The sequence below is a fragment of the Symphalangus syndactylus genome, chromosome 12 (assembly GCF_028878055.3).
Source record: "Symphalangus syndactylus isolate Jambi chromosome 12, NHGRI_mSymSyn1-v2.1_pri, whole genome shotgun sequence".
In the NCBI taxonomy this organism is placed as follows: domain Eukaryota; kingdom Metazoa; phylum Chordata; class Mammalia; order Primates; family Hylobatidae; genus Symphalangus; species Symphalangus syndactylus.
The window spans coordinates 142,273,216-142,298,124 of record NC_072441.2 but is presented as its reverse complement, the minus strand read 5'-3'; the positions used below and the strand labels follow the sequence as shown (position 1 = coordinate 142,298,124).

At 41.7% G+C, this 24,909-nt stretch overlaps 1 protein-coding gene across 9 annotated transcripts in view; it reads left to right on the top strand.

Annotated features, from left to right (window-relative positions):
• Positions 1 to 10,104: 10,104 nt before the first annotated feature.
• ZMYM4 (zinc finger MYM-type containing 4) overlaps positions 10,105 to 24,909 on the top strand; it is a 153,844-nt gene continuing 139,039 nt past the window's right edge. For 2 of the 9 annotated variants that reach the window (XM_055254688.2, XM_055254679.2), the window contains exon 1: positions 10,375 to 10,507. Coding sequence is in view for 3 of the 9 variants with exons in the window: in XM_063627867.1 (XP_063483937.1) it covers positions 10,469 to 10,507 (39 nt within the window). In the remaining 6 variants the exon portion in view is untranslated. Of the gene's footprint in view, positions 10,508 to 10,543; positions 10,582 to 14,272; positions 14,420 to 24,909 lie in introns of those variants that run through there. The other 7 variants (XM_063627867.1, XM_055254677.2, XM_055254686.1 and 4 more) reach the window with 7 other exon arrangements.

Below are 24,909 nucleotides of genomic sequence, written 5' to 3'. Positions count from 1 at the left end.
AGAGTCAGTCATGAAAATCACATATTGTATGAGTCCATTAGTGTGAAATGTCTAGAATAGGGAAATCTATAGAGACAGGAAGTAGATTAGAGGTTGCTTAGCAATGCAGGGGGAGTAGGGGCCACGGAGACAGGAGAGCAATAGCTAAAGTGTATTTTTTTGAGGTGATGAAAATGTTCTAAAAGTGACTGTGGTGACTGTGGTAGCTCACGCCTGTAATCCTGGCGTTTTGGGGGGCCGAGGCAGGCAGATCGCCTGAGGTAGGGGTTCGAGGCCAGCCTGGCCAACATAGTGAAATCCTGTCTCTACTAAAAACCCACAAATTAGCTGGGCATGGTGGTGTGCACCTGTAATCCCAGCTACTCGGGAGGCTGAGGCAGAAGAATCACTTGAACCTGGGAGGTGGAGGTTGCAGTGAGCCGAGATTGCACCACTGCATTCCAGCCTGGGCAACAGAGCTAGACTCCATCTCGAAAAACAAACTAACAAACACCCACTGAATCATACATGTTAAATAGGTGAGTTGTATGGTATGTAAGTTATAGCTCAGTAAAGATATTTTTTAAAAATTGGGTTCTGAGTACATATCTAAAATAATTGAAAGCAGGGTCTCAACGAGATGTTTGCACACTCATGTTCATAGCAGATTATTCATAATAACCAACAGGCAGACAACTCAAGTGTCCAATGATGGATGAATGGATAAACAAATGTGGTACATACATGCAATGTAATATCATTCAGCCTTAAAAAGGAAGGAAATTCTGACACATGTTGCAACTGGATGAACCTTGAAGACTTTATGCTGAGTGAAACAAACGTGTGGCAAAAGGACAAATATTGTATGATTTATTTATATGAGGTATTTAGACTAGTCAAATTCATAGAAACAGAAAGAATGTTGATGGCCAGGGGCTGGGGGGAGGGAAAATAGAGTTATTGTTTATTGGGTACTGAGGTTCAGTTTTGCAAGATAAAAAAGTTCTGGAGAGTGAATGCCCAACAAAGTGAATATTCTTAACATGCCTGAAATGTAAGCTTAGGCCAGCTGGTGGCTCAAGCCTGTAATCACAGCAATTTGCGAGGCCGAGGCAGGTGGATCACTTGAGGTCAGGAGTTTGAGACCAACCTGGCCAACAAGGTGAAACCCTATCTCTACTAAAAATACAAAAAATTAGCCGGGTGTAGTGGTATGCGCCTGTAGTCCCAGCTACTTGGGAGACTGAGGCACAAGAGTTGCTTGAACCCGGGAGGTGGAGGTTGCAGTGAGTCAAGATCGCACCACTGCACTCTAGCCTGGGCGACAGAGTAAGACTCCATCTCAAAAAAAAAAAAAAAAAAAAAGTAAACTTAAATAGTTAAGGTGGTAAATGTTATGTGTATTTAACTTCAATTAAAAATGTAAAAGAAACGCCGGGCGCCGTGGCTCAGGCCTGTAATCCCAGCACTTTGGGAGGCCGAGGCAGGTGGATCATGAGGTCAGGAGACAGATCATCTTGGCTAACACGGCGAAACCCCGTCTCTGCTAAAAATACAAAAAAATTAGCCGGGCATGGTGGCGGGCGCCTGTAGTCCCAGCTACTCGGGAGGCTGAGGCAGGAGAATGGCCTGAACCTGGGAGGCAGAGCTTGCAGTGAGCAGAGATCGCGCCACTGCACTCCAGCCTGGGCGACAGAGTGAGACTCCATCTCAAACAAACAAATAAACATACAGAAATGTGAAAGAACTCTGGATATATTGGCTTATGCCTGTAATCTCAGCACTTTGGGAGGCCGAGGCAGGCGGATCACTTGAGTTCAGGAGTTCGAGACCAGCCTGGCCAACATGGCGAAACCCCGTCTCTACTAAAAATACAAAAAAATTAGCTGGGTATGGTGGCATGCGCCTATAATCCCAGCTACTAGGGAGGCTGAGGCAGGAGAATCGCTTGAACCCGGGAGGTGGAAGTTGCAGTGAGTCAAGATCATATCACTGCACTCCAGCCCAGGCAACAGAACAAGACTCCGTCAAAAAAAAAAAAAAAAAAAAAAGGAAAATAAATTGGGAAATTTCAAATAGAGTCCAATTTCTGAGTTAGTAATGTGAAGATCTGACAAGGCTGGGCTGGCATTCCCTCTTGGGAAGAATATCCTGGAATGAGTAGTGGCTGTCCCGCCAGAGAGGGCATGAGCTTTCTGCTCTTCCGCTTGGGGTTTTATACTCATTTATGCTGCATACTAGCTCCCGTAAGCATTTACATTTGTAACCTTGGTTCTGGGGTAAGTATTTGCATTTGTAACCTTTGTCCTGAAATTGTCTAAACTTGGAGTCAGACAGCCTAAACATCTATCAGGTTCCTCCTCTTATTAGCTATGTGGCCTTGGTGACAATCTGTGGTCACTTAACCTCTGAGAGTCTGTGTCCTCTCCTGTAAAATAATGTGGATAAACTGTTCTCTAACAGGCAAGATGAAAATGTGTGTGAAAATACCTTGTAAGCAATAAATTGCTGTTCATACAGAAAGCATGATAAACAACATTTGTTCCAATCCTGTTGTTTAATGTATGCTGGATGTTTTGTTGATGATAACATTATTTTTTCATTTATTTCAGCTCTTTACTATTTTAATCAGAATTCTGAGGGAGCTAGTTTAAAAGTTATTTGATTTAAAAAAATAAGTAATATATTTGCAGAGTTCAAAAACTAAAAACGTATAGAAGGAAGGTTATTCCCCCAATCTTCCTTTATCTTGGAAGTTACAAATTGTAGTAGTTACATATGTAACTACTATATATGTAGTAGAAGCTACATATGTAACCTACTACTTCTGTAGCAGAAGCTACATATGTAACCTACTACCTCTGTAGCAGAAGCTACATATGTAACCTACTACCTCTGTAGCAGAAGCTACAAATGTAACCTACTACCTCTGTAGCAGAAGCTACAAATGTAACCTACTACCTCTGTAGCAGAAGCTACAAATGTAACCTACTACCTCTGTAGCAGAAGCTACAAATGTAACCTACTACCTCTGTAGCAGAAGCTACAAATGTAACCTACTACCTCTGTAGCAGAAGCTACAAATGTAACCTACTACCTCTGTAGCAGAAGCTACAAATGTAACCTACTACCTCTGTAGCAGAAGCTACAAATGTAACCTACTACCTCTGTAGCAGAAGCTACAAATGTAACCTACTACCTCTGTAGCAGAAGCTACAAATGTAACCTACTACCTCTGTAGCAGAAGCTACAAATGTAACCTACTACCTCTGTAGCAGAAGCTACAAATGTAACCTACTACTTCTGTAGCAGAAGCTACAAATGTAACCTACTACTTCTGTAGCAGAAGTTACATATGTAACCTACTACTTCTGTAGCAGAAGTTACATATGTAACCTACTACTTCTGTAGTAGAAGGTTACATATGTAACTTACTACTTCTGTAATAGAAGTTACAAATGTAACTACTACTATGACATATGTAAGTACTACCACCTATGTAGCAGAAGTTACAAATACGTAACTACTGTTTTTTTTGTATCTTTCCAGAGTTTTAAAGTGTATATTCTGGGCCCCTCACGGTGGCTCACACATGTAATCCCAGCACTTTGGGAGGCCGAGGCGGGTGGGTCACCTGAGGTCAGGAGTTCAATACCAGCCTAGCCAACATATAGTGAAACCCCATCTCTGCTAAAAAAAATACAAAATGTGCTGGGCGTGGTGGTGTGCACCTGTAGTCCCAGCTCCTTGGGAAGCTGCGGCAGGGGAATCGCTTGAACCCGGGAGGCGGAGGTTGCAGTGAGCCAAGATCGCACCACTGCACTCCAGCCGGGCAACAGAGCAAGACTTGGTCTCTCTCTAAAAAAAAATAAATAAATAAAATTAAAAAGTGCATATTCTGTTTTTCTTTCTTTGTCGGGGGGTGATTTTTTTTTTTTTTTTTTTTTTTTTTTTTTTTTTTGAGATGGGGTTTTGCTCTTGTTGCCTAGGCTGGAGTGCAATGGTGTGATCTCGGCTCACTGCAACCTCCACCTCCCAGGATCAAGCGATTCTCCTGTCTCAGCCTCCCGAGTAACTGGGACCACAGGCGCATGCCACCATGCCCGGTTAGTTTTTGTATTTTTAGTAGAGATGGGGTTTCATCATATTGGTCAGGCTGGTCTCGAATGTCTGACTTCAGGCAATCCGCCTGCCTCGGCCTCCCAAAGTGCTGGGATTACAGGTGTGAGCCACTGTACCCAGCCGGCGGGAATGATTTTTAATATAAAACTTTTTAAAACTTTACTTTTGAAAATAATTTCTGCATTACTGAAAGCAATGTTGCTGTTATTATTTCATTATTTTAGGAGCTGAAAACCTCTCATGATTCTTCAGCTGGGTTACAATACTGTTACTCGCCAGGATACGTTCTTTACCTTTTCTTTCTGTCATGCAAAATATCTACTCACCAGCATTAACTGTGCTCATCTTTCATCTTTTCTCTCTCTTTCTCTCCCTTTCTTTTCTTTCTTTTCTTTCTTTCTCTTTCTTTCTTTCTCTCTCTCTTTCTTTCTTTCTTTCTTTCTTTCTTTCTTTCTTTCTTTCTTCTTCCTCCTCCTCCTCCTTCTCCTCCTCCTTCCTCCTTCCTCCTCTTCTTCCTCTTCTCCTTCTTCCTCCCTTTTCTCCTTCTTCTTTTTTTGGACAGGGTCTCACTATTTGCCCAGGGGATTGGAGGGCACTGGCTATCCACAGGAACAATCATAGTTCACTACAGCCTCCCAAGAAGCTGGGACTACAAGCGCATGCTGCCACACCCAGCTTCAATGTGCTCATCTTTAATATATCCTGGTTAGTACTGAATTGTATCTCATCCAGTAGAACTTGAAGAACAAGGTTTATAGAAGTACACTGAATTTACTGTCTGGGCACAGTGGCTCATGCTCAGCACTTTGGGAGATAAAGGTGGGAGGACTGCTTGAGGCCAGGAGTTCAAGACCAGCCTGGACAACATAGAAAGACCCCCATCTCTAAAAAATATTTTAAAAATTAGCCTGGAGTGGTGGCACAGGCCTGTAGTCCTAGCTACTTACGATGCTGAAGTGGGAGGATCCCTTTAGCCCAAGAGTTTCAGGTTATAGTGAGCCATGATCACACCACCATGCTCCAGCCTGGGCAACAGAACAAGACCCTGTCTCTAATATAAATAAATAAATGATCAATCAATGAACTGATATTTAGCTTCCTTTGCAAAAAAACCAATAATTACGATAATTCTAAAGAATGCATGTCCCAAGGACCAAATACCAGATGGAGAACTGACTTCTAGAGTTGGATTTACCCCAGGATGCGTGATTTCTTTTTGACCTGCCTGGTTATCTACTTCCTGGCTCTTCTCTACTGTCTTAGCCTCATCTCTGTGTTTTGTCTCAGCTTGGAGGGAGAGGTTTTGGAGGCCATGTCCTTTATTTTATTTATTTATTTGTTTGTTTGTTTGTTTTTGAGATGGAGTTTTGCTCTTGTCGCCCAGGCTGGGGTGCAGTGGTGCAATCTCAGTTCACTGCAACCTCTGCCTCCCAGGTTCAAGCGATTCTCCTGCCTCAGCCTCCCAAGTAGCTGGGATTACAGGCATGCGCCACCACGCCCGGCTAATTTTTGTATTTTTAGTAGAGACAGGGTTTCACCACATTGGCCAGGCTAGTCTCAAACTCCTGACATCAGGTGATCCACCCGCCTCAGCCTCCCAAAGTGCTGGGATTACAGGCATGAGCCACTGTGCCCAGCCAAAACCCTGTCTCCAAAAGAAAAGAAAAAGAAAAACAGAGTCACCTCCTCAGAAAATATTCACTGACTAACATATCTGAAGTAGCCCCACTACAGTTATTTTTTATCCCACTCGTTTTACTTTCTTCCTAACATTTTCTGAATGGATCTACCTAAATGTCCAATGTAGTTTAAAACATATTTGAATCTAATGGTTAGAATTCTGTTAGTTAATAACTTCTTTTGGAAAGAAACACTGAATCTTTCCTGTGGCTGCCCTCTCCCTCTGAGCTAGTCTCTAAAATAGTGTCTGCATCTATGAGGCATTATGACGTGGGGGAAGCCTGAGACCTTGGATCTATTCGGAGTCCCTGACCTCTCAGGATGCTCTACAGCCTGTTGGTAAGAGAGTGGAATGTTTTGTAGCCTGGCCTCGCTAAGTTTGCTCAGAGCCTGAAGGCAAACCACAGCTCTTCCTGAGGTCTGGCTGTTACTACTTTTTGTTCCTGGCCCAGTGTAATTTACAGAGCTACTTCCTCCTATACTTGCCAGCCAGCATTCTTGGCTACTTTCCTTATTCTTCTACAGGGTATGTGGGAACTTCTGGATATATTCTCTCGCAGGAGCTAAGGACCACTCACTTGCAGAGCTCCTCCCAAAACCCTGTACCTAATTTTGTGTATGTAATTCTGTGTTCTTTTTCTTAAAAACAAAACAAAACAAACAAAAAAAACCCCTCCCTCTCCCCCATCACATAAGCTTCAAGATCTGTAAAACCTGGATTCATCTCTGGCTGAGAGACACTCTGAGGAGCTAAATGCAGACCTGCTCTCTTTTCCCAACTACACCAGGGCATGACTTTCACTCCTATGTGGCTGTCTGCATGTTGGTATGGGCATAGTCTGCAAGTCATCTCTACTTGGAATCTTAAACAGGAGCAGAGTAAGAATCCTCTCTGCCTTGAAGAGCTGGAATGGGAAGACAGGGGCACATGTCTCTCAATGATGCCTCTCTTACTTCTCTCTTTGTTCTTCTTCTCTCTACCCTTCTATTAAAAGAGTCAGACTTTTCTTTTATTTCCCTATACGCAGCCTCATGGCTTAGCTGTCCTGGATGGAAGGACATTTGGACGGAAGGCATTTCCTGTGGAGTATGTAAAAACTCTATGAAATTATTATGTGCTGAGCTTCATAGATTAAATGGGACTAAGAAAATTTAGCAAATTCTTTTTCTCTCCATTCTGTTCTCTCCTGATTGGGAAAATAAGTCTCAAGGCTACATTTCAAGCAAGAGTCCATCATAGAAGATGACTTAAGAAAGTTAAAGGCAATGTGTTTGATATTTGCAAGATACTAGCCCCATTATAGTCTAGTTTTTCTTTTTTTTGAGACAAGTCAGAACACTGAACTTGTAGGTGAAATATCCCACTTAAAATGTTGATATATGATTTAACTTTTTTTTTTTTTTAAAAAAGATAATGGCCGGGTGCGGTGACTCACGCCTGTAATCCCTGCACTTTGGGAGGCCGAGGCAGACGGATCACAAGGTCAGGGGATCGAGACCTTCCTGGCTAACACAGTGAAACCCAGTCTGTACTAAAAATACAAAAAATTAGCTGGGCGTGGTGGCAGGTGCCTGTAGTTCCAGCTACTCAGGAGGCTGAGGCAGGAGAACGGCGTGAACCCGGGAGGCGGAGCTTGCAGTGAGCTCAGATCGCGCCACTGCACTCTAGCCCAGATGACAGAGTGAGACTCTGTCTCAAAAAATAATAATAAGAAGAATAATAATACTCATATGGTGTTAGGAACCAACAGTGTTCTAGGAGATTTAGAGATGTTAACTAATTTAATCCTCTTGGTGTCCCGTTTTACAGATAAGGAAAGTGAGGCACAGGACAATTACCTTGACCAAGATCATATAGCTATACACAATACAAATCAAATGCATTTCTGTGGGACAGATTTGGTCACAAGCCCACCAATTTACAATGTCTACTTTACGATATTTCACATAAGTCAGAAAGAACAAGCCTTTGAATTCTGACTTGGCCTCTGTGCTGAATGATCTTGGACTAGTCACTTAAGCTCTGTGAACCCTTCTATAAAATTATGATTAACTTTTCAGTGCTCACTAAATGGTTTTCTCTTGTCTTATTCCTCCATATGGATGACTGCCCTGAACATTCATGTTATGCTTGTATATTATCTGAAATGCACAAATCCCACCTATTATTCAAGACCTAACACATTGCTAATACCTCCAGAAACAGTCTGTGTAGGACAGGGCCCTGAGGATCAGGATGTCTGTTTCAGTCTTGATACTGTTACTAATCCTGTGTGTGATCTCAAGCAAATCATATCTTCTCTAAGCCTCAGAGGCTCCATCATGAAAAGTGGGGTTAGACTAAACTAATAAGTTTAAACTGTGATCTGAGAAACTCAACAATTCTCTAATGATGGGACGGGGCATGAAAGGAGAGAGAGTGCAAGGGTGAAGCTGGGTGAATAGGCTAGCGGGTTCCCCACTTACACTCCCAACTTAGCAGCTCCACATTTTAAACCATCAGATTAGAAGGAAGTATTCCACTGCCAATAAAACAGGTGGAAACCACTACAAGTTTTATGTAGCCACATTCTGTGGAATTATCTTTTCTTGTTTTTTTTTTTTTTTTTTTTTTTTTTTTTGAGACGGAGTCTTGCTCTGTCGCCCAGGCTGGAGTGCAGTGGCGCAATCTCGGCTCACTGCAAGCTCCACCTCCCGAGTTCACGCCATTCTCCTGCCTCAGCCTCTCCGAGTAGCTGGGACTACAGGCGCCCGCCACCACGCCCGGCTAATTTTTTGTATTTTTAGTAGAGACGGGGTTTCACAGTGGTCTCGATCTCCTGACTTTGTGATCCGCCCGCCTCGGCCTCCCAAAGTGCTGGGATTACAAGCGTGAGCCACCGCGCCCGGCCTAGAATTATCTTTTCTTGGCTCCTCTTTTCTTTCTTGTCCTGGACATGGAACTAAAGGGAACATGTTTTTAAAATTCTGGCTGAAATGAACATATTTCTTTGTCCTTCTTTCTTCTCTCCTACCAAGGAGTGAAATTAAAGACAGTGCTAAAGGCATAAGCAAGGCCAGTATGGAAACTTCCAGCAATTTCACCAATAGTTTTCAGCAAAATATTACAGATTAGAAAACATCAGTTTCAGAATAGCTACCAAGTGATAAATAAAAAAGAAGTTACATCTCATTATCCTGTGACTTCAGGAGCTACTCATTCCCACTTGAATATGTCTTGTCATGGGAAATGACCTTCAGGAGGCATCTTCTTTGTATTTCTTACTATATGTCTCCCCACTGTCCCTGAACTATCATTATAAACTTCATTTTTTCTCCACCCAAAGCTTGTGGGAACTAGAATGAACAGAAGAGGAATGAATGAAGCCCTCATTCTCTTCAGCGATTTTCAGCTTAGGACCCAGTTTTGGAACAAGATAGACCCAAATCTACTTCCTGGTTTTCTGCTTAGAAATAAGATGCTTATTCTTTAAGGCAGATTGGCAAGCTCCTTCAATAGAGGTGAATGAGGACACACATCATATGCAAATCATTACATCTTCACGGGAGAATTATGATATTCTCCAAATACCATGAAACTTCAATTTTTAATCTTCTAGGGATATCAAATTAAACCAAATTTATCTCTCGCCTGAAGACAGCCTGGAGGACTGAGACTGTAAGCTTGATTCCAACTCCACACCAGCCATTAGTTACATTGGGACAAATTCCTTCCCATGATCAGGCTGCAATTTTATCATTGGGAGCACTGGAGTAAATGGTTTCCTAAGATCCTTCTCCATTTTGATGTTCTAAGGAGAAATTACTATTGAAGAAATTACTTCCAGTTGTTGGTTCAGTCTTCAAAATCACCAAAAGCTTTGATTTTAAGGTGAGGTTATAGGAGTTGGCTCTTGATATTCTATGCCTTGTGCTTCAGAACAGGCAGTCGAAAAGGAGGAAAGTTGGTTTTCCTTGAGATGACTATCTTGTCCCCTCATTGGTTTGGGATTCTTCATGTTGAGAGGTCCACTGAGAACTTCAGCTCACCATGACTTTCCCTTTTCAATGGTACCACTGTAGTCAGGTGTAAGATGGTGATGTGAACCCCTCACTGACATTGCACCCAATTCTCCAGATTGTCTTTCCAGTAATTTCTTTCATTTCTCCTTCATCACTGCGTCATGGTCCCTTTAAGGGAGCGGCCATAGTTGAGTGGTGGGAGCAGCTGCTGGCAGCAAAGAGACTTGCAGGATTTGGCCTACCCAGGGCCACTTACCGCGCACGCTCAGGACCGGGGGCTTGGTGGGAAAGGAAGGAGGGACTTAGGGTGCGCCTGCGCATCAGGGGCGCGCGCAAGGGGCTGATTTGGTGATCCCTTTAAGAAACCGCAGGCGGAGGAATTTCTCTGAGAGAAAATAATCCTACTCACGGGGCCCCTTGGAGGCCATTAACCCCCCGAGTCCCGGCCCCCCCCCACCCCGTCCCCGGGCAGGCCCTCCCGCCCACGCGCGGACCCGTGGGGGTCTCAGAAGCTGCGGCCCGGCGCGCGGCATCCGCCCCCTCCCCACTCTCGGCGCAAGGCCCGGCCGGGTCCGGGGAAGCTGCCGCGAGGCGGCCGTGCCTGCAGTGTGGGCGGGGGCCGGGGGGCCGAGAGGTACCGCCGCCACCGCGCGGGGAGCCGCAGCGGTTCCGAGCGGGGCCCAACATGGCGGAGAGAGAGGTGGAGTCCGGCCCCCGAAAGAGGGTAGGTGAGGTGAGGCAGAACTCGGGCGGCGGGGGGCGGGGCGCGGCCCGGGGCCGGGAATGGGCCATACTCAGGTTCGTGGAAGGGTCGCCGAGGCCCAGCTGGGACAAGGTTGCGGGCAGGTCTGAGGCAGCCTTGGGTCCGGAGCACGCTGGCGAGCGGTCCCTCGGCAGGTGGGACAAAGATTTGCTGCTGGTGGGGGGGAGGGGAGGGGGCCGTTGTTTGCCTTCCTCCCCCCACCTTCCCCAGCACTGAGGTGGGATATCTGGGCCCAGGGAGGGGAGGTGTCAGATTCTTAAGTGCATCTTTAGTACATCAGAGTCTGGAAGTTTAACTGGGGAGAGGTCAGGTGGGGGTGGTGGTGGCGGGAATAAGTCGTGGAGGGGTCTCAGGAGAAATAACCGGAGGGTTCTTCAGTAACACCATCGCGAATTCATTTTTCTGCCTCCTTTCCCCTCCCCCCATAGCCGTTATCTAGACCAAAGTCGGGGTGGTGGTCTTACCTGTGAAGAAGTGGGATCGTTGGCATGTCCTGATTTAGGAGAAAGATTTTGGCTACTATGAATGTCGTGTTCTAGCCTAGCCTCTTAATCGCAATTAGGGACGTGAAAGAATATGACAAGTTTTCTCATAACAGGGATGTACCCAATCAACCTGCAGAGGTGAAGCCAATTCTACATAGGAGTTGTTTGAATACCTTTTAAAGTTTGTCTGGAAACTTTTCTTATTTAATTCTGAGTGGTTTTTTTTTCAGATGGCGAACAATACTGTACTATCGATTGAGCAATATCCCTCACTTTTCTTTTACTTCCTCCCCGCTTAGCATGATAAGAAGTAAGTTTCCTTTTAGGAGTCTTCCTTTTGGGAATGGTTTCAGAAACGATTAATTAGCAAAAGGGCAAAAAAATTACTACTTTATGAAGAATGCCCTTTCAGCTTAGCATAAAATTAGTAATCTCATAATGATGCTACAGCTGATGTTTTGAGTGCTTACTATGTGCCTGGCACTGAGCTAAGACCTTCATGTGAAGAATTTAACTTCATAGTAACTCCACTTAGAACCTATTTGCAGATGTGGAAATTTAGGTGTTGAGGGCTTAAGTAATTTACTTAGATCACACAGCTAGTTGCAAGGTTGAGGTAGGATTTGAATCCAGGTTTGTCCCAACTATAGTGCCTGTGCGGGATGCCACAGAGGGGTTTCTTTAATCTGTGTTTCTCTCCTTAAAAACTTAAATTGTAAATGACCAAAGAAGTGTCAAGTATTATTTTTTCCAACAATTTATTAGGAAAATATTTTGAACTATCCGGCAATATTATAAAACTTAGGGGAAGCAGCCATACACCCAACCGCCTAGATCCTACTGTTAACATTGCATTCCCGACATGCGCGGCGGTTCACGCCTGTAATCCCAGCACTTTGGGAGGCCGAGGCGGCAGGATCACTTGAGGCCAGGAGTTCAAGACCAGCCTGGCCAGCATGGTGAAACCCCGTCTCTACTAAAAATACAAAAAATTAACCCGTCGTGGTGGCCGGTGCCTGTAATCCCAGCTATTCGGGAGGCTGAGGCAGGGGAATCGCTTGAACCTGGGAGGCGGTGGTTGCAGTGAGCCGAGATCGTGCTACTGCACTCTAGCCTAGGTGACAGAGGGAAACACTGTCTCAAAACCCCCTCCAAAAAAAAGTTGCATTCCACTTGTTTTATCATATTTTTACCCCTCTATCCCTCTTTCTGTTCATCAGTCATGTTATTTTAATGCATTTCATTGTAGTGTTTTGAACAATAAATTTTTACCGTTGATAAGTTTACAAAATGTTGGATTCACCTAATGCAATAATTAGTCATAGAGCAAGTTAAGCTGTATGATGGTATGTCCACATAGTTTTGTAAGTATAAATGTTGGGTATGGAATGCATGTGTTTTGAAATTTTAAAATTTTCAAGTTGTGTTCAGTTTTGAACTGCATCCTTACTGTGCTTGGATGAAGGCATATGGCATATAGTCCACCAATGAAAATATATAGGGTAAATTACTTAAGATATGTAATGTTAATTCAGGGAGATTTCTGCATCCAGTTGCTGTGAATGTTGTCATTCACCTTCTGTACTAGGATGTTCTAGGATATTCTAGATAACATCTATGCACGTTGACAACAAATTCAACTAGATTTTAAATATATTCTACCTCTTGTAGTACACTTAAAAGATGTTACTGGTCTTGTGAATCTTCTGCTAAAGGAATGCTGGAAAAGAAAAAATACCACACTGGTAGCAGTAAAAACTTTATTATTTTTGAGACGGAGTCTTGCTCTGTTGCCCGGGCTGGAGTGCAGTGGCACAATCTCGGCTCATTGCAGCCTCCGCCTCCTGGGTTCAATTAATTCTTCTGCTTCAGCCTCTCGAGTAGCTGGGATTACAGGCAAGTACCACCATGCCTGGCTAATTTTTGTATTTTTAGTAAAGATGGGATTTTGCCATGTTGGCCAGGCTGGTCTCGAACTCCTGATCTGGTGATCAGCCCACCTCGGCTTCCCAGAGTGCTGGGATTACAGGTGTGAGCTACTGGGCCTGGCCCAAAACTTAATTTTATTTTTAACAACCTATAACATACGCAGCACTTGTATAGGTTTCCCCCATTATTTTGCCAGTTTCATCACAGAGGAAGGTTACATTCATTAATTTTTGGAATTAATGGTGTGGTGGCACATGCTTCTAGTCCTCGCTATTCAGAGGTTGAGGTGGGAGCATCGCTTGAGCCCAGGAGTTGGAGGTTGCAGTGAGCTGTGATATTGCCACTGCACTCCAGCCTGGGTGACAGAGGGAAACCCCCTCTTTAGAAAAAGTAAAAATAATACATAAATAATATTTTTTGATCCATAATTCATTTTGTTTTGATATTTCATTAGAATGTTCAGTATGATTGTCTTAAATGGTATAAGTACTTTTTTCCATTTTTTTTTGGTGTGTGCCAAATTACACGTGGATTCCATATGTATACTCCAAGCCGATTAATGGGGACTATGCAGTACCGTGTCTTTGGAAATGGACTGCCTTGAGGGAGTTAAACTATCCACATAGACTTAGATAGTAACTTTAGGCTATTCAATCTGAAATTGCATTGATGACATGGTATTGTACTTAATGATGCTTACTGCTTTTGACCTTTGTAATCATGTCACAGAAAAATTGCTAAGCACCTGTGCTATTTCATAAGCTACATGCTAGGCATTGTGCTTTGTTACTTAGGGTCATTTAGGATAATATATGCTGGCTCTCTTGATAGATTGTGAACTCCTTTAACATAGTATCTATTTCATTGCTTTTTGCGTCTCAACATCTTGTGACCTCTACACAATAGGAACTGACTTATTTTTGTTAAGAATAGCTTACCTAGTACAGCAGAGGCTCTGTGGGTTGAGTACCAAGTTCTCTGCTTTGTAATTTTGAGGGGCTCTGTAAATCTTTCATAGCGTCCTTTACTCCCCAAAGTTCTCTCCTATGGATCCAGATTTAGGGATCTTCTGATAGTTCTGGATTATGGTTAGATGGGCAGGTGACTGCATTTTTTGTTGTTGTTTTTGAGACAGTCTCACTCTGTCGCCCAGGCTGGAGTGCAGTGGCGCTATCTCAGCTCACTGCAAGCTCCGCCTCCCGAGTTCATGCCATTCCCTCCCCTCAGCCTCCCGAGTAGCTGGGACTACAGGCTTCCACCACCATGCTTGGCTAATTTTTTGTTTGTGTATTTTTAGTAGAGACGGGGTTTCACCGTGTTAGCCAGGATGGTCTCGATCTCCTGACCTCGTGATCCGCCTGCCTCGGCCTCCCAAAGTGCTGGGATTACAGGCGTGAGCCACCACGCCCAGCCGGTGACTGCATTTTAAGACTATTGGGCTAACAACCTTAAATTCTAGGTAGGCCTGCCTGATGTCTTGTTTTTATATTTGTGGGCAGTTGGAACACTTGTATTCAGAATATGCTAGAATGCTAGTCTCTCAATTTGTGAACACGGGGGAGCTGAGTATGTGGGTGGATCAGCACTATATTCATCTATCATCTCTGGTATAGAGAGAATTAAGTTCATATCCTAGTGCCTATACGTGAAGGCGTTATAGCAAGCATCACACCCACACAAATACATACATACACACACTTTAAAGTTGGCATATTATTTAATTTTTTTAGATGATAAAATTTTTGTTTTCTCAAATAGCTTTAAAGACTCATTAGGTAGGCTTATTATAAATGATTGAATTATTTATGCATGGCTATTATAATAACCAGTATGTTATGAAGTATGAGGTCTAACTAAATCTGGCGGCCATATTTTGTTGTAAAATCCTTGTCTTTTCAAAGTTTACATACAAAATAATAACTTTTGTAAATGTAAATATTACCTGGTCTGGTAAATTGTATTCATTTTCATACTTAAAATTCTCTGTATATTAAATTTGGGATGTATATATCTGGTATGCTTAAAAAAGAAAGCCTATGTATAAGTAGTATGCTTCCATTTTTTGTGAAAAACAAAACAAAACGAGCTTTCTTGCCTCCCCACATTTGTGTCTATATATGCTTGTATATGTATGAACTTAGAAAAAATTGTGGAGGACACAGGTCAGGATATTACCGTTGATTACCTTCAGTGGGTAGGGAGGAGAAAGGAAAGAGAGTATAAGGGTGCAAATTTCACAAAGTGGAAAAAGTATTCATGGTATAATGCTAAGTGAAAATGTAGACTATAAAGTGTTATCTATTAATATATAAATGTGTGAAAATTGAACACACATAGACAGTAGAAAATAAGAACAAATGAAAGCATTGACTTCATGATGTGATGGGATATGGAGAAGTTTTATTTTGAATTTCTGTTATTTTAATATTTTATAATAAAATAATTACAAAAGATTGATCCCTCTTAATTCCTTAATGAACGTTTTCTCTTTTCTGTCTTTTTGCTAAATGTGTTACTTAAAAACATGGCGGTACATATCATTAAAATATTTGCAGTTTATATGTATGCAATGTGAATAATTTGCTTTAAGAAAGTATTGACTCTTTGTTTAGAGACCATTTGAAGAGGCCATTCAAATACAGTGATTTGGCATTGTTTTCACACTGCTTCCCGTCTTGTAACACACAGAGGCATCTGTAAATAATAATACTTGTGGCTGGGTACAGTGGTTCATGCTTGTAATCTTAGCACTTTGGGAGGCCGAGGCATGAGGATGGCATGAGGCCAGGAGTTTGAGACCATCCTGGGCAACATAGCAAGACCCCATCTCTACTATAAATTAAAGAAATTACCTGAGGTTTAGTAGCATGTGCTTGTAGTCTTAGCTACTCACGAGGCTGAGGTGGGAGGATTGCTTGAGCCTAGGATTTCGAGATTGCATTGAACTATGATTGTGCCACTGCACTCCAGCCTGGGTGACAGAGCAAGGGAGACACTGTCTTTTTTTTTTTTTTTTTTTTTTTAAAAAAGAGGCCATTCTAATTCTGAGAATGATCCTAAGTTGTTTTCACACACTGGTTCTTCCCATCTTGTAACAAGCAGAGACATCTGTAAATAATGATAATACTTGGTATTTATAAACCCTTAAGTGCCAGTCATTTTTCTAAGTATTTTACGTGTGATATATTTTTCAACCACAATTATTGTCCCATTTTATAAATTAGGAAACTAAGGCACAGAGAGATTTGCTGGAGAGATGATGGCTAAATCAGGATCAATTATTACTTGAACTGGTCCTGTTTGACCATATAGGTTAGAATTTTTGTTTATCCAGAAATATTATGGTTAGTGTTTATATTCTCATTTGTAAGATAAAGCATATAATTCTTTATCCGGAATGTATGGATGTTAGAATAATTTGAAGTACATTCAAACAAAGTTGATGTAAATTACTTCTCAGGAATCATTAAGTTAACTTGTTCCCTAAGAAATACATTTTTGTTTGAGATCATCTTAAAATATGTATTCACAGCTCACATTTATTTTTTAGAAAATATACACTAAATATTTTGAAGCTGTGATTTACTTTAAAGATTATGTTTGTACTTTTTTTGACAATGGAAAGATTTTCTTTTTTCTTTTTTTTTTTTTTGAGACAGAGTCTTGCTCTGTCGCCTAGGCTGGAGTACAGTGGCGCGATCTCAGCTCACTACAACCTTCACCTCCTGGGTTCAAGCAATACTGCTGCCTCAGTCTCCTGAGTAGCTAGGATTACAGGCATGCACCACTATGCCCAGCTAATTTTTGTATTTTTAGACAGGGTTTCACCATGTTGGCCAGGCTGGTCTTGAACTCCTGACCTCATGATCCACCCGCCTCAGCCTCCCAAAGTGCTGGGATTACAGGCGTGAGCCACCGCGCCTTGCCAGAAAGTTTTTCTTACTAAAGAATATGGAAGTAGATAAATATAAAATTGCAGTTTCTATGGATACTTAAGAGGTATTTTTGAATTCTGTATTAGGAGAACAGCCACTATTTAAAGAAGAGTGATATTTCCCTTAAAAATTCTGATTATTTTACTATGAGCTAACTGTATGTAGTTACTTTAGCAAAGGAGAAAGGCAGGTATTGTATAAATGTACTGTATTCAACCCAACAAAATTGCTAATACTTGACCATTTGACTTAAAAAAAAAATGACACTTTTTTGTGGCTTAGCCATTAGTAAGAGCATGGGTTTTTCAAAGTCAGTTTATGGTATAATCTCTGGAATTTAGCAATTTTGGGGTAGTAATAGTTCTTATCCAACCTTCTTATACCTATACCCACTTTCTTATACTTAGGAAATATTGTTACTTTAATTTCATTCATATCATCTTTCTGGCCTCCTAGAAGCTTTAATTAGCTGCCCTTGACCAAAGATAGTCCTTTTTTTTGTTTTATTTTGGTCTATCCAGCATATAGAACCCAGCACTATCAGTTCTTTGAGGTCAAGAATCAGATGTGTTTTTCTTTCTTTACACTTCCCAATATGTCTTACAAACGTAAGTATTTTAATACTGACATGCATATTATACATTTATAAGCCAAAAATTAATCTGTCATTCCTGTCTCATCTAACTACTCATTTCTGTCCCTCCCTCCCTCCCTCCCTCCTTCCCTCCATCCTTCTCTCCCTCCTCTCCTCCCTCCCTCCTTCCCTCCCTCCTTCCCTCCATCCTTCCCTCCCTCCTCTCCTCCCTCCCTCCTTCCCTCCCTTCTTCCCTCCTTTCCTTCCTCCTTCCTTCCTTTTTTTCCTTAGTTGAAATAATTTCAAAGAAATAACACACATCACATCATTTAATCTATAAATACTTCCGTGTGTATTTCTAACAGATAAGAATTTTTAACAAGCACAACCACAATACTGTTAACACCTAACAAAAGAGTTCCTTAATCCAGTCTGTGTTCAGACTTCTCTTATTCTTTAAGTGTCTTTTTACACTTGATTTGTTTACATCATCCAACTAAGAGTTACACATTTCATTTAGTTTATATGTTTCTTAAGTTTTTCTTAACCTTAATCTTCCCCGCCCCCCCCTTTTTTTTTCTTTTTGAAATGGAGTTTTGCCCTTGTTGCCCAGGCTGGAGTCCAGTGGCACGATCTTGGCTCACCGCATCCTCCGTCTCCTGGGTTCAAGCGATTTTCCTGCTTCAGCCTCCCGAGTGGCTGGGATTATAGGCATGCACCACCAGGCTTGGCTTATTTTGTGTTTTTAGTAGCCAAGCTGGTCTCGAGCTCCTGACTTCAAGTGATCCACCCGCCTCCGCCTCCCTAAGTGCTGGGATTACAGGCATGAGCCACTGCGCCCAGCCAATAATCCCCTTTCTTAACTCATACCCCCTGTGCTCCTTTCCCACGCTATTTACTTGTTGAAAAAAATAGGTTATTGTTCCAGGATAATTTTCCACATTTTGGATTTGGTGGATTGAATCCTTGTTATGGTATTTAACATGTTCCTTTACCCCTCATATTTCCCACAAATTAGTAGTTAAATACAGAGCAGTGGTTCTGAACTTTGGCTGAAACTTTAGAATTATTTGGAGAGCTTTTAGTTATCCTGATCCCTAGGCCACATCTCTGATAAATTAATCAGAGCCCATGAGGTAAAATGTCATCATCAATATTTTTAAAAATTTACCAAGTGATTTTTGTCTGTAGCCAAGATTGAGAGCCCTAGTTGGTAGAGCTTGGTGAGTTTAGGTTCAGTTTCTTTGGCAGGAAATATTATAGAGAGTGGTTATATAATTTATTTGCAATCAGACAATTTCGAGAATGAAAGGGGGGTGCTATAATGATTACACAGAAGGAGTAGTTTAAACTGGAATTGTTCTAGACAAATTAGGATTCATAGTCACTCCGTTAGATGGGGCTGTGAATTCTTATTGGGTCATTCTAGGAGGTAACATAAGTGATGGCTCTACTTTTAGTGATACTAAATGGATCATTTGGTTTAGGTTCTGTCAGTGGGATCCAAACGTAATTTATTTTTAACTTTTCACTTAATGGATTTATCAGCCAATGATAATTGTTGCCTATATCCATTATTTCATTAGAAGAGTGATTTTTTTTGGTCATTTCTTTTGTATTTATTAACTGGAATTCTTTCATAAAGAATTCCCTCACCAATTATCTGGTTACCTTGTTATATGGTTTGTAAAGGAAAAGCAGTATAAATGCTTATTTTTTTCCCCTTTATCAATAATTTTCAGAAAAATGAATTGATGCCTGCCCTCACTACTCCCAAAGGTGAGGTTTGGGAGGGAATATCATTATGAACTCATGAGTTTTACAATATGTGATACATTCTAATTTATCATAGTCATTACTTTTGGTGTTCAGTTTGTTGTATCTTTGATGATTGGTGGTCTCTTAAATTATTTTCCTAAGGCTGCCAAAAAACTACCACATACTTGGTAGCTTAAAACATCAGAAATTATCTCACAGTTTTGGAGGCTAGAAGTCCAAAATCAAGACTCTAGGGAAGAATCTTTGCTTGTCTCTTCTATCTTCTTGTGGCTTGGTTGGTATTCCTTGACTTGTGGCGGCAAAACTCCTGTCTTTGCCTTCATCTTCCCATGGTCTTCTTTCTGCATCTTCTTTTCTGTCTCTTAGGGTCTACCTTATTCCTGGATGTTCTCATCTCAAGATCCTCACCATAATTACCTCTCCAAAGATCTAGTCTGCTCACATACTGTGGTTCTGGGTGGACATAACTTTTGGGAGCCACAGCTTAATCCACTACAGTTCTTTTTTTGACCCCTAAAACTTCATTTACATCCCATATGCAAAATAAATTCATCTCATCCCAACATCCTCAAAAGTCTTGACCTATTACAGCATGAACTCTGTTTTTTTTTAGACGGAGTTTCACTCTCTCGCTCAGGCTGGAGTGCAGTGATGGAATCTCAGCTCACTGCAACCTCCACCTCCTGGGTTCAAGCCATTTTCCTGCCTCAGTCTCTGAAGTAGCTGGGACTACGGGAGTGTGCCGCCATGCCTGGCTAATTTTTTGTATTTTTAGTGGAGACAGGGTTTCACTATGTTAGTTAGGATGGGCTCCATCTCGTGACCTCGTGATCCTCCTGCCTCAGCCTCCCAAAGTGCTGGGATTACAGGCGTGAGCCACCGTGCCCAGCTACAGCATGAACTCCAAAATCTCCAAATACTATAACCTCAAAAAGTTTGAAATCTCATTGTCTAAATCATCTGAATTAGGTAAGAGTATGGACTCAGCATGATTCATTTGGGATAAAATTCTCCATCTGTGGACCTGTGAAACTGGAAAACAACTTATCTGCTTCCAAAATACAATGATGAGAGGATGAGACAGTTGTAAGATAGACATTCCCATTCAAAAGGAAGAAAATGGGAAGAATAAAGGATCTCCAGTTTCAAGCAAGTTCAAAACTCAGCAGGATAAATTTCTCTAGGTTTCAGGACCTGAGAATAATCCTCTGTGGCTTGATCCTCTGCCCTCTGGGCCCATGGAGGCTCTGTCTGCAGCCGGTGTGGGCCTGTTTCTCCCGCATCCCCAACCCCAACTGTGCTGCTTGCCTTCAGTCATTTTTACTTTTCCCTGAAGGGGTGCACATGTTTGTAGCTGAGTTGCTGTATTAGCCCATTTCTTGCCTATAAAATCCCAGAAGTTAGACACTTTAAAAAATTTTGTCCCGTCCCTGTTCCTTTCAGTACAGGCTTACAGCATTTTTGTTGGTATGGTATTATTTAAAACCTTGTCAGTCTCCTTACATATCAAGGGGATCCATATCATTAGATGAGAGGATTCTTCACAGGTCCTTACTGATAACCCCATCTCCATTCCTTGTTTCTGTTGAGATGATTGATTGGATCCATGAGTCACACTGCTAGTATCTTCAGCATATGGTTGTCTAGCCACGTGGCCTGCTCTCTAGAACACTCTTTTCTAACAGTGAATTTCCTAATTTCTGCATCCTTTGTATTCTGAATAATCTGAGACCTCCCAATTAATCATTGTTTCCTTTTGCTTAAAGTTCCTTCTTCAATTTATCTCTTTCCTCTTGTATTTTACTATAAAGGAGGAACCAAGCTGTACCTTCAGCACTTTGCTTGGAAATCTCCTAGGCTAAATATTCAAGTTCATGGCTTCCAGATTCTCCTTTCTATCCAACAGTAGAACACAGTTCAGCCACTTTATAACATAGATCAGCTTTCTTCCAGTTCCCAGTCACATATTCTTTATTTACTTCTGAGACAGCAACAGAAGCATCCTTAACCAAAATATTAATATGAACCAAAATGTTCACGATTCTGTGTATGTATTCTCTAAGACTACAGAAGTTTTCTCTTAGTTGCTCATCATATCCTTCTAAACCCTAACCAGAATTGCCTTTGACATCAGTATTTCTACCACCATGTCTTTAAGGCAGTCTATACTTTTTTAAAATCATGCATCTCAAAACTCTTTCAGCCCATTACCCAATTTCAAAGCCACCTTTACATTTTTTTCTTTCTCTCTTTTTCTTTCTCTCTCTCTCTTTCTTCTTTCTTTCTTAATCTCTCTCTTCCTTCCTTCCTTCCTCCCTTCCCCCCTTCCCTTCCCTTCCCTTCCTTCCTTCCCTTCTTTTCCCTTTCTTTCTCTTTCTCTTTCTTTCTTTCTTTCTCTTTCTTTCTTTTTCTTGCTTTCTTTCTCCCTCCCTCTCTCTCTCTCCCTCTCTCTCTCTTCTTTCTTTGTTTAAAAGTTTTTTAATAGAGATGATGTTTTACCATGTTGCACAGGCTGATCTTGAACTCATGAGCTCAAGCAATCCTCACACCTTGGCCTCCCAAAGTGTTGGGACTACAGGCATAAGCCATCATGCCTGGCCCACCCACATTTTTAGATATTAAAACAGCACTCCACTTCCATGTACTAAAATCTGAATTAGTTTCCTAGGTTTGCCATAAGAAATTACCACAAAGTTGGTGGTTTAAAATTACAGAAATTCATCATCTCACAGTTCTGGAGGCTAAAAGTTTGAAATCAGGATGTTGGCAAGGCCATGCTTTCTCTGAAGCCTTTAGGGAAGAATTCTTCCTCCTCTCTTTGAGCCTCTGGTGGTCCCATGTGTTCCTTGATTTTTGGTAGATTACTCCGGTCTTTGCCTCTGTCTTTACATGGCATTATCTCTTTGTCTCTGTTGCCTTCATTTCTGTCTCTTCTAAGGACACACTTCATTGGATTTAAGGCTCACTCTAATTCAGGATGATCTCATTTCAAGACCCTTACATTAACTACACCAGCAAAGAACTTTATTCCAAATAAAGTCATATTCTGAGGATCTGGGTGGACATATCTCTTGGGGACCACAATTTAACCCACAACATGGTCTTCAAGGTTGGCACCTCGATCCTTTTTAAAAATTGATTTTTTTATATTTAAAAAATTACCGGTTGGATGCGGTGGCACACACATGTAATCCCAGCACATTGAGAGGACAATGCGGGCGGATCACGAGTTCAGGAGATCGAGACCATCCTGGCTAACACGGTGAAACCCTGTCTCTACTAAAAATACAAAAAATTAGTCAGATGTGGTGGCACATGCCTATAATCCCAGCTACTCGGGAGGCGGAGGCAGGAGAATCGCTTGAACCCAGGAGGCAGAGGTTGTAGTGAGCCAAGATCGTGCCTCTGCACTCCAGCCTGGGTGACAGAGCGAGACTCCATCTCAAAAAAAAAAAAAAAAAATTACCTTAAGTTTAAAAAAATGTGTTAAAATGTACATAACAAAGTGCAGTAAGCCAGGCACAGGAGGACAAAAACTGCATCTTGTCACTTAATGTGGAATCTAAAACAATAGAACTCATAGAAGCAGAAAGTAGAATTATAATTACCAGAGCATGGGGGATGGAAGGGAGGGACAGGAAGATATGAGTAGAAAGTTGTAGTTAGGTGGTGTAAATAAGTATTTAAGGTGATGGATATGCTAATTTGCTTGATTCAGTCATTCCACACTGTATACATACCTGTGTATCAAAACACCACTGTGTACCCCCTTAATTTTGTGCAATTATAACTTGTCAAAAAGCAAATCATATAATAAATATATATAATATAACATTTACCATTTTAACAACTTTAAGTGTATGATTCAGTGGCGTTAAGTACATAAACAATATTGTACAATCATTACCATTATTTATTTCACCCACCATAGAAACTCTACACGTTATGCAGTAACTGCATGGTCCCTTGCCCCAGCATCTGGTAAACTTTAAATTACTTTCTGTGTCTATGAAGTTGCCTATTCTAGATATTTCATGTAAGTGGACTCATACAATATTATCCTTTAGTGTCTGACTTATTTCACTTAGCATATTTTCAAGGTTCATCCAGTTATAGTATGTATCAGAACTTCTCATTCCTTTTTATGGCTGCAAAATATTCCATGGTGTTCATATACATTTTGTTTATCCATTCAGCCATCAATAGACACCTTTTAGCTATTGTGAGTAATATTGCTATAAACACTGGTATACAAGTATTTGTTTGAGTCCTTGCTTTCAATTCCTTCTGGTATTGCGATGGTTTTGATGAGTTTCTTTTAAAATTCATGTTGAAATTTGATTCCCAATATGGCAGTATTAGGAGGTGGGGCCTAGTGGGAGGTGTTTGGATAATGGGGACACTGCCCTAATGAGTTGTTAACAAGCAAGGTTCCACCTTTTGTGTGTCTCTTTGCCCCCTTGCCTTTCTGCTTTTCCATGCTGTGGTGCAGCACATGGCCCTCACCAAAAGCTAAGCAGACACCAGTGCCATGCTTTTGGACTTCCCATCCACCAGAATTGTGAGCTACATAAACCTCTTTTCTTTATAAATTACTCAACCTCAAGTATTCTGTTACAGCAAGACTAAACAGACTAGTACAGGTATGTACCTAGGACTGGATTTGCTGGGTTATATAGGAATTCTGTTTATCCTTATTTATTTATTTATTCATTTTTTGAGACAGGGTCTCACTTTGTTGCCCAGGCTGGAGTGCAGTGGTGTGATCATGGCTCATGCAGCCTCTACCTCCCTGGTTTAAGCTGTCCTCCCACCTCAGCCCCACAAGTAGCTGGGACTACAGATGTGCAACACTATGTCCAGCTAATTTTAGTTTTTCTTATAGAGATGGGGTTTGGCCATGTTACCAAGGCTGGTCTTGAACTCCTGAGCTCAAGCAATGCACCTGCCTTGGCATCTCAGAGTGCTGGGATTACAAGTGTGAGCCACCATGCCCAGCCTGTGTTTATCTTTTTGAGGAACCTTTTGCACTGGGGCTATAGCATTTTCCATTTGCACCAGCAATGCTTGAGGATTCCAGCTTTTCTACATCCTCGCCAGTACTTGTTATTTTCTGTGGTTTTTTTTTTTTTTTTTTTGAGACAGAGTGTTACTCCGTTGCCCAGGCTGGAGTGCAGTGGTGCCATCCCACCTCACCGTAACCTCCACCCTTCACCTTCTGGGTTCAGGTGATTGTTCTGCCTCAGCCTCCCAAGTAGCTGGGATTACAGGTATGTGCCATCATGCCTGGCTAATTTTTTTTTTTTTTTTTGTACTTTTAGTAGAGATGAGGTTTCACTGTGTTGGCCAGACTGGTCTTGAACTTCTGACCTCAAGCGATCTACCTACCTCGGCCTTTCAAAGTCTTTTATTTTTGGTTAATAACTGTCCTAGTGGGTGTGAAGTGGTATCTTTTTTTGTTTGTTTGTTTGTTTGTTTGTGTTTTTTTGAGATGGAGTCTTGCTCAGTCACCCAGGCTGGAGTACAGTGGCACGATCTCAGCTCACTGCAAGCTCCACCTCCTGGGTTCACGCCATTCTCCTGCCTCAGCCTCCCGAGTACCTGGGACTACAGGCGTCCACCACCACGCCCGGCCAATTTTTTTGTATTTTTAGTAGAGAC